General features: G+C 52.4%; 1 protein-coding gene across 4 annotated transcripts in view; it reads left to right on the top strand.

The window, feature by feature from the left end:
• RASSF5 (Ras association domain family member 5) overlaps positions 1-18514 on the top strand; it is a 71664-nt gene that overhangs the window by 39929 nt on the left and 13221 nt on the right. The window contains exon 1 of one of the 4 annotated variants that reach the window (XM_082350567.1): positions 1977-2421. The exons of the other annotated variants lie outside the window; for them this stretch is intronic. Coding sequence (XP_082206693.1) covers positions 2302-2421 — 120 coding nt within the window. The 5' untranslated portion in view covers positions 1977-2301. Of the gene's footprint in view, positions 1-1976; positions 2422-18514 lie in introns of those variants that run through there. 4 annotated transcript variants of the gene reach the window in all.

The following is an 18514-nucleotide window of genomic DNA, read 5'->3' as shown; positions in this document are numbered from 1 at the left end:
CTTTAAATATTGGATTCCCACTGAGCAAGGAGGTTCCTTTTATCAAGAAAAGTGCATTCCTTCCCTGGCTGAACAAAGCAGGTAGGCTGTTACTGATGGCCCAAGGGTCACGCAGTTCCCCCCTCCCTGCAGCATTCATCATTCTGGCATTGGCCTTAGGGGTGCTGGTGAGGCCAAAACCTTTGCCTGGACCACAGTTTCTGGGGTAACCCCCCCAAAAAAGAACAGCCTTTAAAATATTCATTTGAAGAAAAGATTGCTCTAGACAAAGCCAAAACCTACTTTCAACCCCACTACTGTGAGTTCTTCCCTGGAAACACCCCGTAGCTCACCTCAGCCCCCACCCCCAGCTGTTTACCTCCACTTATCTCCCTGCCAAGGTATCTCCCAGCTACCAGTATTGACCCTTCTCTGGAGCTGAGGGCGGTCAGCCGGCTGGGGCACTGGCTCTCAGCTAGCTCGTGTTCGTGCCTGCCAGGCACTCACTGGCTCCTGGAAAAAAAGACTGTGTGGGAGGATGGAGCCAAATTGGGCTGCAGTTTGAAACCATCCTGAGCGCTGACAGATTTGACTAAGATGGGGGAGGAAGAGGGTTCCTCACAAAAGTAGCCAGAGCTTAAAATGGAGTTGGCAGCTTGCAGTCTGGGGGCTGAGTCTAGCCCTCCACCCAGCTTGTGCCCCAGGACTGGATTGTTTCAGAACTACAGGAGACACAGACTTGGAGAAAGTCCTGATAACCCCTCTCAGCCGCTCTCTGGGGTGCTCCCAGGGTCCCTCTGGGGTCCCCAGGCCATGAGACTCCACAAGCATGGTGCCCCTGGCATTGCCAGGCTCTGAAGGCTTGTTTTTTTTCCTAAGATTCCAAGCCCCACTCTGTTGAAAGATGTCAGCACGCACACCAAATCAGTCCCATCCCTGCTGAGAGACTGTACATCACAGTGGCTAGAAGCACAGGCCCTAGAATTGCACACACCTGGTTCTGAGTCCCAGAACATGCGTCCTACTTGTGTGACTCTGAGCTTCAGTTTCCTCATCCATAAAAAGGGAATAATAATCTCTATCTCAAGGCTATTGGGAAAGTTAAGTGACAGACTGCATGTAAATCACCAGGCACAGGCAGTAACTACTGTGGATGAAGGATCTGAAGGATTCAGCCCGTCAAGGAAGGTGTTCCTTCATCCAGTCTGATGGAGAAATGTAATTGAGTTGTCCTTGATGGGAATCAAAAGATCTGGCAAAGGTCTGGCCCCCTCTTGGCCAGACCACCAGGAAGATGCACCAGTAACCTGGGTGGTGTCTGCAGGCTCCTTTATTAACCTGAGGCTTCCTGAAGGCCAAGTTCCCTGTGTGGGTGGAAGGGCCTGCTTGCTTGGCAGTTTGCCATAACTTTGCATATGATTTGCATATGCTTGGGGGGGCCCCCTGCCATTTCTTCTGGCATTTCCGAGTTAAAATATTACTGCTTCTCCAGACAGGCCCGATATTGATTTTCTTCTAATGCAGTCACTTCTCTAACCACTCTGATTGACGTGGCTCCTTCACCCAGTGAATGGGGAATGAGAGGGTGAGGTGAGGCATGGATGGGGGGAAGGGAGGAGGGACACTGTCGATCTTAGAGCACATGCTACTCCTGAACTTGAGCCATCCTGGGCGATGAGAATGAGCTGCTTCCAGAAGGATGAAGAGAGGAGAGAGGGAATTTTCTCCCTCGGGTCCATCCTAGTCTATTCCTGCCCTGAATCCCTAATCTGACTCGTGATGCCCTAGGTCCACTTGCCAACGTGGTCCAGGGGCAGGGTGGGGAGGCGCAGGCCTGGGGCGGGAGGAGGGGGAGGGGCGCCGCGACAGCCAGCGGCTTTGAGGAACCTTGCGAGAGGAAGTGGCTTCCGAACTCCTCTGTGTGCAGTGCGAGGGGCAGGAAAGGCGCGGGAGGCGGGGGAGGTGTCGAGATGGCGCTCGGCGCGCGGGGCGGAGCGGGGAGCCGGCGCGGAGGGGCTGAAACCGCAGATGCCTAGTGAGTTGGAGAGCGAGGTGAGCGCGGCGGAGTCCAGGTCCGACCCCAGTGCTGGCAGCCGCTGGGGAACAGGTTACGCCGCCGCCCGAGCCACTCGGGCCCCAGTGTAAAAAAACCGAGGCAGCCGGCTCCGGGTCTGCCCGGCCCGATAACGGACTCGCTCCCCGGCGGGGCTAGAAGCTCACGCCGCGGCCGCCTGGGGAGGGATCCCCACCTCCCTCCGCCGCATCCCGAGAGCCTGGCCCCATCAGATGCGCCCGCTGCCTCCGGCCGGGTCTCCGGGCTAGATGACAGTGGACAGCAGCATGAGCAGTGGGTACTGCAGCCTGGAGGAGGAACTGGAGGATTGCTTCTTCACTGCCAAGACCACCTTTTTCAGGAATGTGCAGAGCAAACATCCTTGGAAGGTAAACTTAATAATACAAGAGACTTTCATTGTGGGGAAATAACCTCTGTGGTCTAGAAGGGAAACCTTGCACCTGGCAAACAGGCAGTCATGTCTTACGGGCGTGGGTGGGCAGTTGCCCTGCGCACCCTCTTGAACTTGTTGGCGGAGGAGACCACGGGTTGGATCTGGAGCCCTTTGGGGACAACCGGCAAATGCTCCTTTCAGCATTTCTTGTCCCTGGACCTTTTCAAAATGGCTCTCTAGGATTTGGGGACAGAGCTTGGCTCGTGGTTTGGGGACATGCTCATCTGTGCCTGGGAGGGTGACCTTCCCCCAAATCCCAGCTTTGAAGCTCTCCATGGCAAGTGGATGGCACCCAGTCCCTCATTAAGATAATCATTCATAGGTTGAGACTTCCGTATTGCAAATGGCCAGAAACCATCTTAAAACACAGTCCCGCAACTTTGCAGAAGTCTAGGGTGTTTCTAGAAGCAAACTAAAACTTCTCTCCTAGGTCATTGTCCTACTACCATTTTGACTTCCTGGGTTAGCTGGGGATAACCGAAAGGAGTTTGCATGCGTTCCCTAATGGGGTTGTATGTGGTAGACACCCAGCTTGCCTGAGTCCCCTGGCCTCGCCCTCCCAGTGCGGCCATATATCTGCCACATACTTGGTGGGAGTGGTGGCAGAGCTCCGTTTATTTATTTGTTTTGTTATTTAGATGAGAGGGCTCCAAGCCAGGTCCTTGCCTAAAAGGGCCTGTTTGTACACTGAAGTGAGCTGTTAAATTTCACAGGTGTGTGCAGGCCCATCATTAATTTAGCAGTCCTACACCGAGTAGAACTAACCAAAAACTTCCCCAGGCCTGACTCTGGGGCCTCCGTGGTTAATAGTTCATCTTGCCCGTAGGGCCCGCATTGGCTGGGGTCTGACCTTCAAATAAATGCCCTGGACTTTTCAATTGCGAGAGGACGCCCAAGAATTAGAAGAGAGGTTTTGATTTTAGTGTTTGAAGGATCATCTAAAACAGGCCCCTGGAACCAGCACCTGTGTTCTGGGGCACCCCTTCGAGAAGCTGCACTTGTTCTCAAGAACTGGGGGCTGGGGTAAGGAGGGCTCATGCAGAAAGCATGGCCCCCACCCTCACCCCCACCCATACACATACACATAAGGGCACTCCAGCTATCTGGGGTCTTTATTTAGACCAGTGGTTCTCCACCTTAGCTGCACACTGGAATTACCTGCTGAGCTTTAGAAAATGAGGATACTTGGGTCCCACAGCAGGGGAGTCTGATTTCCTTGGTCTGGGGTGAAGCCTGGGCATCGAGATTATGAAAAGCTCCCCAGGTACTTCTGAGATGCAGCTGAGGTTGAGAACCATTGCTCTAGAGAGTTTTGCTGCTGCCTGGGAAGGAAATGGTTCCTGTTTTTAGAACAAAGTTTAGCTGCTGCCCTCACTGCCCGCCAGGCTGTAAGCCCTCGGTCCCAGAAGATGGGTTTTTTGCATGATTGGGTAGAGGAAGGGGCACTGCAAAGCTGAGGTTTCTTTCAGTTGGCAAATGAAAAAGGTATCTGTTTCTGGTATTTCTTGGGAGAAACAGAGATATTTGACAATAAAATATGCTGGGGTGGGGTGGGAGTGGGAGAGGTGACTTGTTCCTTGGCCCAGAGAGCCTCCTCTCTTCACTCTCCCCCCAAATCCCCCTGCAAGCATCGCTCCTGAAAACACACCTTCGGTTTGGCACACACATCAACTCCACTTTGCCTGGTTCTTGAATTCATGGCATGTCTTGAGGCCTCTGCATAGCCCCCTACCTCATTTTGCCCAAGTCTATAAGCCCTCAGAGGGCGAGAATCCCTTCTAAGAAACGGGTTTTGTTGAATCCCACACAGGGTGATACGGATAAATGCTTCAAAGAAAGACAGAGAGGTGGCCATGGCCCCTCTTATCCCCGGCCTCTTCCTGGCTGCAGTGTGAGAAGAGTCTTGACCGAGATTCAGAACTGCCGTCGGGGACAGTTGTTCTCAGCACCAGCCTTGCCATCCGCACAGCCCTCTGCAGGGGGTGCAGGGCTGCTTCTGGTCGGGGAGCAGGCACTGGGGTGGCCCCCGGCTGTGACGGGGTGCGTGTGGCTGACTCAGGGGCTGGGGAGCTTCATCCACATGTTTCAGTCTCTGGTCCTTCTGCGTGTTTTTCCGCCTTTAATAACATCTTAGCTCTCTCTTCTCCCTTGGAGCCACTTCTGGAAAGGGTTTCAGAGATCTGCCATCTCGTCGTGACCCCATTCTGACCCCTAACATTGCTTTTTTCCTACCCAAAGAGAGATCGCATATGAGCTCCTAGGAGAATTTCTCCTTCCTGTCTCCAAGGAAAAGCGTTTATGTGCTTCCCGGTCTCTGAGAGACGGAGGGCCGCATTCGGGAAAGGCCAAGCCGGCTTCTATAATTAGCCTCGTCAGAACGACCTGTATCTGACGGTGCGCGCGCCGGGCTGGAGCAGAGCTGCCGGGAGCCTCCTGCTGTTCTAGGAGCCTTCCCTGGTCCGGCCTCCAAGGGGTCCTGGAGGCCTCTCACCAGCCCCTCGGGCAGGATGTGGGAGGGTGGGGAAGGGCCCTCGTTCACAGAGAGGAGGCCCTGAAGGCGGAGAGGCAGCAGCAGAGGAAGTGGGGCTAGGCCCTGCGCCCCGGCTTGTTCTCTCCTTTCAGAAAACAGCTGCCTCCTGGGGCCTCGGGCCTTCTCTGAGAGGGGCAAAGAGACCCAGTTTTCAGTCTTCATTTCAGGGGGCTGAGGTGGGGCCCCCCGAGGACTTCCCCCTTGGCTGCTGGGCACGATTAGATTGCTTACCCGGGGTCACGTGTCCAAATGGGGCTCTTGGTGGCTTGGGGGAAGCCCAACCTGTGTGCTCAGGGATGCAGACCAAGCTGCTCTCAGGAAGGTGCACACACGGTCACTCAGTCCAAGACGTTGGAGTTGGGGTGGGAGGGGTCATTCGAGGTCACACAGAAAGTTCATGATGGACCCAGGGTTGGAACCTACGTCTCTCATCTCCCAGCCCAGAGGTTGTTCTGCTTTAGTCCCACAAAGGGCAGGTTTTGGTGATTTGTGGGTCTGGTGGCTGGGACCCCTGGGCATCCCAACCAGCCGCTCCTTTCTTCCTGTCTGGGATCTGACTCTGGAAGTGAGGCCAACTTCCACTCCCATCGGTTCCCCAAATGCCTGCAGAGGGTGGCAGTTTAGTCCCTCTGAGCAGGGACACGGGCACTCTGAGCTCTCTCTGCATGTTCCACAGGCTCCGGGACCCCAGGAGCCATGCAGAGCATCGGGGTGAATGCTCTGGGGACACAGAAAGCCTGCTGCTTGCAGCACGTCAGAGCTGGAAGGAACCGGACCTGGCACCTCACTTTACAGATGGAGAGGCTGAGGCCAGAGAGGCGCGAGGACTTCACCAGGCCAGATATCGGGCTGGGTGGAGCCAGGACTAGCACCCCTCTCAGAAACCTTGTTAAGAGCTCTTCCTGGTCTTCTTCACTCAGCGTGTGACAGGGATCAACTGCAGTCCTTGTCCTCTCAGAGCCTTCTGCAAAATGGAAAGACCCAAACAACCTCGGGCTAGGAAAGAGCTGCAGGGTCCTTACATCCCTCCACTCCATAAGGTCCTCACTGTCCCCCCGTTCCTAAGGCACAGCGGCCCAAGAAACATTCACTCTACACTTGACACTAGCAGGGGTCCCTCTCATCAGTCCCAGAATCTTACAACTTTACAAGTTCTTCTTCTTGTCTATCCTGGAATACTGCTTGCTGTATCTTCATCATGCATGTTTTCTTTGTGGATATGGAGGTGGAAGTTTGGCTCCATCTGTGGTTAAATATTATACTTAAGCACAGCTGGAATACTTTCCCATGCCAACCCCCACCCCACCCCCCATACCCAGGACCTCCCTGGTCTACACTGATACCACTGATTCTTGAAAAATTCAAGGAAGACGCAAAGAGGAAGGCGTGGGGGTCTCAGAGGTCACAGTCCGAAGCCACTCCTGGTTCCGTCCCTGCACTTGCCCCATCTCCTCTTGGGCCTCTGTGGCCCCAGGGACGTCATCCAAGCCTGACAGCCCTGGGACCAGTCAGGGAAATCCCCATCTCTCTGCCAGCAGCAGGCACACCCAGGTCTCGGGCTCAGCACCTGCCCCTGACCTTCTTGGCATGAGAGAAAAGAATACTAAAAATAAGTAGGTTCCAAGTTTGAGCAATAAAAATTAAACATTCAGAAAAGTTGGACCATATAACTGCTTTTCTGTGTGCTTTCTCAGAAGCCTGCCCAGCTCAAGACTCACCTCAAAAGATTCTTCACGCTAGCACAGCCACACAATAGCCTTCCTTTGGGGCTGGAACCTGTATTCCCCTCCTGTGGAATTTACTTCTCGTTGCTTCTCTGGCCCTTCCCAGTGTTCCTTTTCTCCGTGAAGATGGTAAACCCTGTAAGATCAGAACTCGCATCCCCTTCAGGTGCAAGGCAGCACCAAGTACTGGTTACAAAAGCAGGCGCTGACTAAATGCTGGTTGAGTTTAGTTGCTGCATCATCTCTCTTGCATCCTGTATAATCAGGGTGGACCAAATGTTGTAACAAACAGCCCCCGTTATTTTCAGTTGTTGGGTATAATAGAAGTTTATTTCCCTCTTTAACTAAAGTTACATTGGCAGGTGGGGCTCAGGATAACACATGGGAGGTTTTGTGGGCCAGGCCGGGAAATGGTGTGTGTGTTTTACACCCACCTGCTATTGGCCAGAACTCAGTCACGTGGCCACACCTAAGCACAGGGAGGTTGGGAAATGAAGTACAGCTGTGAGCCCAGGCGGACGAGGAAGCCGGATGTGGTAAACACTTAGCTGTCTCTGCCACACATCCCTCCTCCTACCTCTCTGCCCAAGCACCGTTGGAAGCTCTGCTCTGCTTTCTTGATGAAGGGCAGTAACCTCTGTCTCTTTGACTTTGTACCTCTCCATCTGTCACCAAGGATGTGCTCTTCCAGGGATGGGGGGCGGGGTGTCCTGTTTCCCCCAACTACACTGGGAACTTTTTGAGGACAGATGCTTTTCCTTACTCAGCACTGCCCCGGTTCCTCTGTAGCATCTGATGCCTTCAGTGGTGCTTACAAGGTTTGCCCTGGCTACTGACATCAGAATCTCTCTTTGGATCACTCTTTGAAAATGGAGTGTCAAGGGTCCACTCTAGACTTCTTGGCTCCTGAGTCTTTGGAGGGAGAACCCTCAAATCTGCTTTTTTAATACTTCCCCCTGGTGATTCTCATATATACTGAAGTCTGGGACCCACCTGTTTAGGAAATGTTTGGTAATTGATGACTTCAATTGGAATTCAAGATGAACATTTATCACAGATTCCAGAGAACCTCCTAGGCTGGAAGCCCAGAAGGTAAAAGGTTTTGTCCCTGGTCACACAGCTAAGTAGAGACAGACCAAGGACTCAGAGCCCCTGGGTCCCTGCTCAGAGCGGTCCCCATTACTCTCACCACAACGTGCTAGCAGGGATGCTGAGGGGACAGCCCCTGGTGATCATGACCGGTGCGTGATGTAACGGAAGCAGCACAGAACTGTAAGCAAAGTCCTGCCTTCTCATCTCAGCCCCAGCTCTTAACTGAGGGGCTGTGGCCAAGACACTTCAACCCTCCAGACCCAGGCGCTTCATCTGGTCCTTTTAGCGAGTGCGATACGAGCCTGTCCTTCTTCTTTATCTGAGAGTCCCTCACCACTTTGCATGGGAGCAGAGCCTTCTTACCAGTTTCTTTTTTTTTTTTTTTTTAATTTTATTTATTTTATTTATTTATTTTTGGCTGCATTGGGTCTTTGTTGCTACGCGCGGGCTTTCTCCAGTCGTGACGAGTGGGGGCTACTCTTTGTTGCGGTGCGCGGGCTTCTCATTGTGGTGGCTTCTCTTGTGGAGCACGGGCTCTAGACACGCGGGCTTCAGTAGTTGTGGCTCGTGGGCTCTAGAGCGCAGGCTCAGTAGTTGTGGCGCACGGGCTTAGTTGCTCCGTGGTATGTGGGATCTTCCTGGACCAGGGCTTGAACCCGTGTCCCCTGCATTGGCAGGCAGATTCTTAACCACTGCGCCACCAGGGAAGCCCCTTCTTACCAGTTTCTCATGGGACTGGCAGGGATAGATCCTGACTACCAAGTTCTCTAAATTGTAAGGACTTCCCTAGGGTGGGGTCAAGAAGAGGGCCTGAATGGCTACATGAGCCCCCTTTCCAGGACCACCTGGGACTTACCCAAGACATCCTCACCTTTGTGTTCCAGATTCCTCCCCTCCCACCCACCCCTCTCTCTTCACAAGTTTATCCTGGCTCAGCTGGCTTTTCCCTCTAAAGCAGTTCCAGTTATAGCTCAGGGCACATGCAACAGCCATACACCCACGCAGTTTAGGGAGAAAGGAAGATTTTACACTGGTATCAACCTTGAATCCTAGCTCTTAGTTTACACCATCAGATTGGACTCTGGATCCAGCTTCCACCCCATGAGCTTGAAAGGGAGGCATCATCGGGCCCAGCCTGGATGGCCAGCAGCCTGTGTTCCCGTCCCTCTGCTGCCCTTGACTTGCCAGGTAACACACACCTGTGTGCTGTCCAGCTTTGGGATCCCCCTGTATGGAGGACCCAGACCTGTCTTCATTCAGGACCCCGGTTTCCTCTTCTGGATGGCTCAGTCTACCCATAAAGTAGCATCCCAGTCCTGGCATGGCATATTCTCTGGGGATAAGAGGACCAGATACATTTGCCAAAAATCAGGAGCCTTTAAGTTCAGGGCCAGAAGGAAGAAGGGAGCTGTAGTGGCAGAAAACTTCAGGTTTCACTCCCTCAGCCTGTGGCTTCTGTCCTTGGTGCTGTCCTGGTCCGTGTCTCTTCTTTTCTCCCACCCCACCCCAGCTTTACTTATCACTCCCCAGCCTACATCCCCCATCTCACCTCTCTTCTTGGCTCTAGAATAATTTTTTTTTTTTTTTTTTTGTCTGCTTCGGGTCGTTGAGTCACGTGGGGTTTTTTGCTGCGGCACACGGGATCTTCGTTACGGCGCTCGAGCTTCTCTCTAGTTGTGGCGTGTGGGTTTTTTGGGTTTTTTTCTCTCTCTAGTTGTGGCGTGCGGGTTCCAGAGCACGTGGCCTCTGTAGTTTGCAGCCCTCAGGGTCTCTCGTTGAGACGCGCGAGCTCAGTAGTTGTGGCGCGCGGGCTCAGTTGCCCCTTGGCATGTGGGATCTTAGTTCCCTGACAAGGGATCGAACCCGCATCCCCGCATTGGAAGGTGGATTCTTTACCACTGGACCACCAGGGAAGTCCCTAGAATAGATTTTCTATAGCCTATTGGATGTCTCCCATGCCCCTCAGATGCCTAAAATTTAATATGTCCAGAACCAACTCATAGCTCTGCCCATGATTGATTTCTCTCCCCGTCTCTACCCCACCCTCCTAGTCCCCTGCCTTTGAAACTTCAGGGGTCTTCCCACTCGTCTCTTCCATCCAGTCTGTCACTGTGGCTTCTGCCTCCACAGTGTTGCAAATGTCGGTCTCTCCTTTCTGTCCCCCACCCTGCCCTATGTTGGGGGCTTGTCACCTCACCCCTAGATGCTCCAGGAGGTCACCCAACCAGTTTCCATCCTGTTTCTTCTCCTTCTGTATACCCTGCATTCGATGGCATATCGGTCTGGTGTCCCGAAGCCTTCGGAGCCCCCCATTTGCTTCCAGAGCAAAGCCCACACTTCGTTCCTGCTCGTTATGTAGCATCCAGAACCCCACAATGTCTGAGCTCAATCAAAATGTTGTGTTTTTAAGTTTCTTATAGCACTGAGCACTGGGGTGGTGGGAGATACAGAGATGGATAAAATGCAGTCTCCACACTTAAAGACCTATGGCCCCAGCCACATTGTGTAACAGACCCTAGTTGCTCCCCTTCTCCACCCAGGAAGTGTCTGGATGGGGTGGGGGCCCCTGAGCAAAGCGTCATCCGGGGGGAGACACGCTGCATCTGCCCTGCGGCCGTGTGACTTTCGTCAAGGCGTGGCAGCAGCTCCCAGAATCAGAGAGCCTGGGGCACAGCCTAGGAGGGTGCTGGGGACAGGCTGGCAGTGACAGAGCTGCAGCAGCCACTGGGAGGGTTGGAAGAGATTAACTTAACCTCTGAAAAGCAGAGACTCCTGGAGCTGGAGGAGACTGTCAGGGGTCTTTACAGCCATTCCCCTGTTTCCAAGCAGGCCTGCATATAACTGATACAGGCAGGGAGGGAAGCTGTGCTCATTACCACCATCCTCCTCCAACCCATTCATCAGTCCTCCCTTGTCCACGGTGCTAGACAACGTGACTCCAGCTGGTTGGATCCCTGCTGTGTATGAGGCTACAATTCTAGGCAAAAAAAAATCAGGGAGGGCGGCAGCAGAGCGTTTCCGCCTAACCGACCACACTGGCAGAATTGCTATTGCTGTCAAGCCGAAAGGTTGGCATGCTCAATGAGGTAGTATGTGAGAGGGGCTTAGCCAAGGGCGAGGCACCCATCCCACGCTCATCCAACTCCAAAACACGGTGCTCTTCCCACCACACACATGGCATCTCGGGTGAGAGTCAAGTTTCGAAAGGCTCCAAATAACTCGGATCTCCCAGCTCTAATCTGGTGACCTGCCACAGGAAGCTGTTTTTCTCATTCAGCCAATTTCCTGATGCTAAAATCCAGGCCGTTTTTCCCTGTTCTGGTCTTGGGAAACCTGGTCGCCATACTCTGCCACCAGCACCTCATCAGCCTCCAGTCCGTGAGCCCCTCTGTATCCTTCTCATCTCTTGGCTCTCCCCCAGAGTGAGGAGTGGTGTTGGGCTGTCCCCCGCGCCGTGATACAGGCGTCAAGGGGAGCTGGGGCCACAGGGCACCAGCCTTGCGGCGGAGAGTGTGAGAGGCAGGGCCCTCCATTGGCCAGAACACGTGGAGAGGCAGCAGGCGGACCTAAACTCCAGAGTCACACATGGCTGGGAAAGTGTGGGTTAGCGAGGAGGATGTGGGAGCTGGTGGGTCCAGGGTGTTTAGAGAGCATTTCCAGTTGCAACTTGATGCTCCCTTCTTTCTGCTCCCAAAACACTGGTGTATCCTTCTCCCCTATCCCTCATTTTGATGGACTGCACTTTTCTGGAAGAGGAACGAGATCTTGTTCATCATCGTGTCCCCAGCACATGGTAGGCACTTAATGCATGTTTGATAAAGGAGGAGGGGCTTGGAGCTTCTTCCTCAAAAAATTTCTTTCCCTAAGAGGCAGCGGGGGCTCCCGGAGGACACGCACAGCACTTTAGGCAAAGTATGTGAAAACGGATCTCAGGACTGTGAGAAAGGGAAGCTTGCTAAGATTCTGGATGAGGAATCAATGGATTTTTCCAGTGACTTTGAAAAGAAAAATCTCACTGAGTGAGCAGAAAATGCAAGGACAACTTTCCAAACATGGAGCGGCCCCCTCCACCCCGTCTGATTGCTCAGCTGTTTGCCCTGGAGGATGAGGGCAGGCAGGGCTGGGTCACTAAGCAACCAGGCCCTGGCACCTGCTGACAAGTGTTGGCGTGGTCCTTCCTCAAGTGGGGCCTCCCTGGGGGGCTGAGGCAGAGGGGTCCATGTGGGGAGGCAGGAGAGCCCACTATGATGGACTTCTCCTGTCTGCCTTTCAGCCATGGGAATAGCAGGTTGAGGGGGGAGGAATCAATACACCTCTCATTTGTTTTACTTTCCCAGTTTAACTCTAAGCAAGTGAAGATCCCAGTTTGGTGACCCCAGTAGTCTGAGCATTCTCAGACAGCCCAGGTGGAATGGGCGGGGGCCCCAGGCCCTCAAGTGGGCCCAACACTGGGCCTGGCAACCCAAGCCCTCAGCCTTCACTCTGGGTGACCTCAGGAAGCATGCTCACTGCTCTCGGCCTCACTTTCTCCTTCTGTAAAATGGGGAGACTTGCCCCTCCAGTGGAGAATAATTGCTAAAGAGGGCCCAGCATCTGGCTGTGAGGATGGGTGGAGAACTCCTGGGCTTGGGATTATAAAGGCTGTTTCGAGGAATGCAGATGGGTGTTGAATTGTGACGTGAGGTGGGGCTCTTGATTGCGGTGTGTGGAGGCATAAGGTTCTGTTCACAGAACAGAGAAAGGGCAGGAGCTAGGGGTCTGCTGGGAAATGGTTAGACTGTAAATAGTAATAGTCAGTTCCTGGGCCTGGATGTGTGCCAGGCACTCTTCTAAGTGTACAGACTCATTTAATCCTCACGTCATCTACAGTTGCCGCATGAACAACGAGGGTTTGAACTGCATGGGCCACTTATATTTGGATGTTTTTCAATAGTAAATACGACTGTAGTACACAGTCTGTGGTTAACTGAATTCGCGGATGCAGGATACCGAAGGCTCACTATACGTTATATGCAGATTAACCCCAGCATTGTTTAAGGGTCAACTGTGTGTATGGTTTCCATTTAACAGTGAGGAAACTGAGGCACTGAAGGGGTTCAAGGGTCACACAGTAGTAAGGGGCAGATCCAGAACTTGGGCCCAAGTAATCTAATGCCAGAGCTCCCAGCCCCTAAGCTATGCTGCCTCTCCTGTAGCTCTTTCCAGAATTACCCAAGTAACCGAAGCCCCAGCAGTGAAGCCAGGAGATGCTCACAGATGCAGCCCCATGTCAGCAGCATTGGTCTTGGAGTCACTGAGGACAGCGCACTTTGCCAGGCCATTTAGGAGACAGGAAACCAGATGTCCCTGCCCCTGAGCCTTTAGGATACAGTGAGAAGACACACACGTGGAAAGACTCTGAGCTACTCAGTGACCAACTAAGACACGTTTCAGTATCACAGAGTAATCCCGGAGCACCAGCGTGGGCTGGGTTAGCAGGGCGGGCAGGCAGCACAGGGACAAGAGGGCATGTGTGGGCCAGTGGCGAGGCTCCAGCACCCAGCACCAGCCCAGCCGGCAAGGCTGAAGGCACAGGCGGGGCTTCCAGTTAGAGGGGAGCCGAGAAGGAGCCACTCCCCTCAGCAGGGCGGTGCCACTGGTGTCCCAGCCGCCCGTCCCCTCTGAGCGAGCGTGGCAGTGCAGGGATGCGGGGAGCTGGCACTGGCTCCCACGCGCCCGCTCACCACCTCGGAATTCTCTGAATCACTTACGGAGGCTCGGCCCCAGCTGGAGCCAGCACGTGGTAGGAGAAGGTGCGCCTGCTGTCCTGGCACCCACGGCCTGTGATTAGAACACACGAGCTGGACTGCCAGAGCTGCCCATCTCTCACGGCCCCGTGACTCTGCAGGGCTTGACTTGATGGCTCTGAGAGCACGTGGGATCCTAGAAGCTGCGGAACCCTGTGTGCAAAGCATTCTTGTGCAGAGATGTCCACTAGGTGAGAGTGAGGAAGGGATTCGGAGGTGGGGATGGAGAACTCTGAAGGCAAGCCAATTCCCAGCTCCCAGCTCGGTGACTTCAGGAGAATTCCACGACTCCGTGGCCTGCAGAGGAAAGATGAGGCAGTGTTGCCCCAGATCTTCCTCTTGCTGTCGCATCCATTTCTCTAGGATGTATGAGGTTGGAAAGCTGGGGTAGCTCCTTGCTCGTGGCCAGCTGTGATGGGGTGCGAGGAGAGCACCTGAAGCAGGGTGGGAAGTGCCCACTGCTTGAATCGCCTAACGATTCAGGTTTCTGCAGAATGTGGGTGATTGGACTGTTCGTCTCCAGGCCCGTTCCAGATCTCTGAGCCCAGGCTTCTGAATTGCACCCGAGCTCCCCTCTGGAGGGTCGTCTAAGAAGCTATAAGACCCTCTCCTAGCTGCAGCTGTTCCTCTGAGCCGGGCTGGGCTGTCCAGATCATCCCTAGGCTTCAGCCATTTCTTAGTGCACCTGGCAGGAGAGGGGCCAGGCCTAGGAAAAGAGCCTGGTCCTGGAGGTACTGGGATGAGGGCCCACTTGCTTAGAAGTAGGATCAACTCCTCACTTTCCCGGAATATAGAAAGTAAGGGACACTCCCAACTTTACGGGAACCAGGTGAATCCAGCTGGTTACATGGCCCCCAGTTTCCCCTGCCCTTGGAATCTTCTTTTTTTATTGTAAGAAAATATATATCATGTAAAATGTACCATTTTAACCATTTCTATGTGTATAGTTCTGTGGCATTAAGCACTTTCACATTTTTGTACCACCATCACCACCATCCTCTCCAGAACTTTTGCATCTTCTGAACTCTGCACCCATTAGACAATAACTCCTCATTCCCTCCTCCCCACAGCCCCTGGCAACCACGATTCTACTTTCTGTCTCTTTGAATTTGATCACTCTAGGAACCACATATGAGTGGAATCATAAAATATTTGTCTTTTTGTGACTGACATTTCATTTTGCGTAATGTCTCCAAAGTTCCTCCATGCTGTAGCATGTGTCAGAATTTCCTTCCTTTTTATGAATGAGTAATATCCCATCGTATTGTATGTACCACATTTTGTTTATCCAGTCATCCATCAACAGGTTGCTTCCATGTCTTGGCTATTGTGAACAATGCTGCTATGAACATGAGTGAACAAATCTCTATTCAAGTCCTACTTTCACTTCTTTTGGGTATATATCCAGAAGTGGAATTGCTGGGTCATATTGTAATTTCATGTTTAATCTTTTGAGGATTTGCCTTACCATTTTTTTATAGCGGCTTCACCATTTTCCATTCCCACTAGCAATGCACACAGGTTGTTATTTTCTGTGTTTTTGATAATAGCCACCCTAATAGGCATTTCACCATGGTTTTGATTTGTATTTCCCTAATGACTAGTGATTTCAAACAGTTTTTCATGTGCTTATTGACCATTTGTATATCTTCTTTGGAGAAATGTCTATTCAAGTCCTTTGTCCATTTTTAATGGGGCTGTTTGTTTTTTTATTGTTGAGTTATAGGGGCTCTTTACATTGATATATTCTGGATCTTGATCCCTTGTCAGACATATGATTTACAATGGAATCCTCTTTAAATTGATTCTAAAAGAGCCAAGTCTAGCGTTTGAAGAGACTGGAGTCTAGGATGAGTTATTGGAACCCACTCACTCACCCTGCCCACCATCATCCCTAATTCACTCCGCAGTGCTCTGGTCCTGGGTTCTCTGGGAATACAGAGATGGAAAAGGTACAACTCCTGGTGTTGGGATGCTCATGGTCTAGTCGGGGAGACAGGGTGAGACACAACTCATACTACTATATAGAGGATGAAACCAGTGCTGGAATAATATTGGGGCGTAAGCTCATGCTGTCGAAGAGCCCACTAATTCTAGATAGAAGTGGTGGATTAAGGAAAGTATCCCCAAAAGATATGTTAGTTCCAGGGGGCAAATTCTCTCAGATGAGGAGGAGGACCTCTCAGACTGAATGATCAAACTAAGATGTCAGGGAGACTGAAAGGGGACAGGGACCTAGAAGGAGATCCAGTGAGGAAAACTAACCTGAAAAAAGACCTTCTCATGCCCTAGAAACTCTTGAGGGCACAAGAGAATGCCCCAAGGTAAAATTCCTGTTGCCACTGCAGTAGAACGGGTGTCACCCTATTCTGCTTGGATTCACACTTTAGACCTCTGAGCTAAAAGAGGGGGGCTTCATAACGGTCCAGGGGAGGGGAGAACAGAAATGGAAGGGATTTGCATCATCTACCCTCCGAAACAGTCAGAGTGCAGGAGTCTCCCCTGATTTCCAGTTACTGTCTCAGAAGTAGATAGGTGCCATGGAGCAGGAATCCTATAGGACCCTTATACAATTCTGGAACCTTTCATTTCCATAGATTCGTTTTTGGGTTTTGTGTGTGTGTGCATGTGTGTGTCTTATTGCTTCTTTGTGTTTTATTCAGTTCATTAAGCAAATGTTTAATGGCCCCTCCTGTGTGCCAGGCACTGTCCTGGGAACTGCGTCAGTGAACAAGTCTGTCCCTGCCCTTGGGAAGCTTCTAGTGTATGCTCAAGCTGCACGGATGTGTGCTGACCTTGAGAGGCAGCCGGAGCACCTGTGTCCAGGCCACAGCCAGGCTGGGGGTGGGGTGGGGGGAGGGACTGTCAAGAAAACCTCCAGGGTAGAGTACAAGGATGCAGTTTTACAGAGGAAAGAAGAACAAACTGTGCCCTGGGGCCTGCAGTAGACAGAAAAAGTGAGGGCGGGTGTCCGTCTAGGACTGAGAGGTGATACCTGGGGCTACTAGAGTAACCACATGTGCTGGTTTGCCCAGGACTTTCTGATTTGGGCACTGAAAGTCCTGCATCCTGAGAAAACTCAGTACCAAGCAAACTGGGACAGCTAGTCACCCTACCTGGGACTCAAGCTGAAGGCACTGCCTACTTAACCATGGGACACACAGTTGGCATGTAGTGCCAGGGGCCCACAGCACTTCAGGGGCCCACAAAAATGTTTTAATTTCTTTTAAAATCAGGAGAAAAAAAATGAACTTTTAGGTTGAAGAAAGTACTTTAATATATGACATTTATATATTTGTTTTTATACCAATCATAAAATATAATTTCCAAGACTTTTTTATGGAGGAAGGGGCCCACAGCCCTGAAGATGAAAGTGGATGAACAAGAGTCATAATGTGGCCCAGGCTGAAAGGCCTGTCAGGGGCCAAGGTTAAGGCAAGAGGACTCCCGCATGGGGTCAATACCCACCAGTCAAACTTCCCGTTGCCCTGCCAGATGAATGACTACTGATGCTGCTGGTGGTTACCATGGCGTTTATTGAGTGCTTACTGTATGCTTGCATTGTGCTAAGCACTTCCAGATGTGCAATCTCATTCCGTCTCTGCAATAAATGTGTAAAGAAGGCCTTCTTATCTGCGTTTCGCAGGCAAAGCATCCTGAGTCTCAGTGAGACTGACTTGACCACGTTCACAGACGACCAAGGGTATGGCCAGCAAAGGCCAACCTATGGCTGGATGTGCAGGCAGTGTGGCCTAGTGGGTAATAACATACTTCCATCATTGAGTTATTTCGAGGATTAAATGAGATTGCGACTGCTAAACCCTGCGAATGCCTGGCTGTTGAGATTTTTATCATGATAATGAGGCACTACAGGGCCTGAACTTAAGTGCGAAGCTCCAAGGCCACAGGGCTCTCCCAGCCTCCTGCGTGGGGCTCCTGCCACCCCAGGTGACCTGCTCCTGCCAGTAGACAGAGATGGCCAAGTGAAAGGGTGAGGGACGCCATGCCCAGGCTCCAGGACATGCTGGCAGCCCAGAGAGCCCCCAGACACGGTGCCCACACATGCGGAGCTGGGCTGGGCTGCCTGGGAAGCCGCCGAGGCTGGTCCCGGGTTGTACCGTGCTTGTTCCGGTGTCCACAGTATGTGCGTCTCTGTCCTCCCTCCTCAGATAACCTGTGAGCTCCAAGGACAGGGACCACACCCCATCGGTTTCATGTCCCAAGGTGACTTTCACAGTCCCCAACCCATGGGCAATTCAGTCAGTTACTGTTGACTGTCTACATTGACCACGCTCCATATTTTTGTCTTTAGGGACTTCAGTCTCTTTCGAGTTTTCATTGCTCCTCCTCTACATCCCCCCAAAGCAGCTCAAATTCCACATGGTTCTGCTTGTATGGATGGCTCCATCCTTCCTTCCTTCCTCTGCTGGGAATAACCTATCAGGGAACACAGTTAAGGAATTTGATTCTTTTATTTCGGGACATTGGACAGCTTCATAGAGGGACTTGTGGGAATCAACACCTTCACTGCCCTGGGTGGGGCTGGGGAAGCCATTCCAGAACACGGCCAGTCGGGACTGGGAGGGGGCCCTGTAGTGAAACCCCATGGGGCTTCCTCTTTCCCATCTGGTTGAGGCCATCACAAAGGGGCCAATGAACCCTGAATGTGATCTGAGCATCGAGCAGGGTGTGCCCAGCCTGGACAGACGGGTGCCTGCCCCTTTCCTTCAGAGGTTCCTACTTACGATGGGCCGAACAGAGACACCAGGTGTTTGGGTCAGGCCAGCTGCTGGGCAGAAGGCGTCTGCAGGTGGTCATTCTCCTGCAGCTGATGCCTGAGGCTCTCCTCCCAGACAGAGGCCTGGAGATGCTTCCCACCCAAGGGGCAAAAGAATT

This window comes from Balaenoptera borealis (genome assembly GCF_965194805.1).
Source record: "Balaenoptera borealis genome assembly, chromosome: 1".
Classification (NCBI taxonomy): Eukaryota; Metazoa; Chordata; class Mammalia; order Artiodactyla; family Balaenopteridae; genus Balaenoptera; species Balaenoptera borealis.
This window is presented reverse-complemented; position numbering and strand designations above follow the sequence as displayed.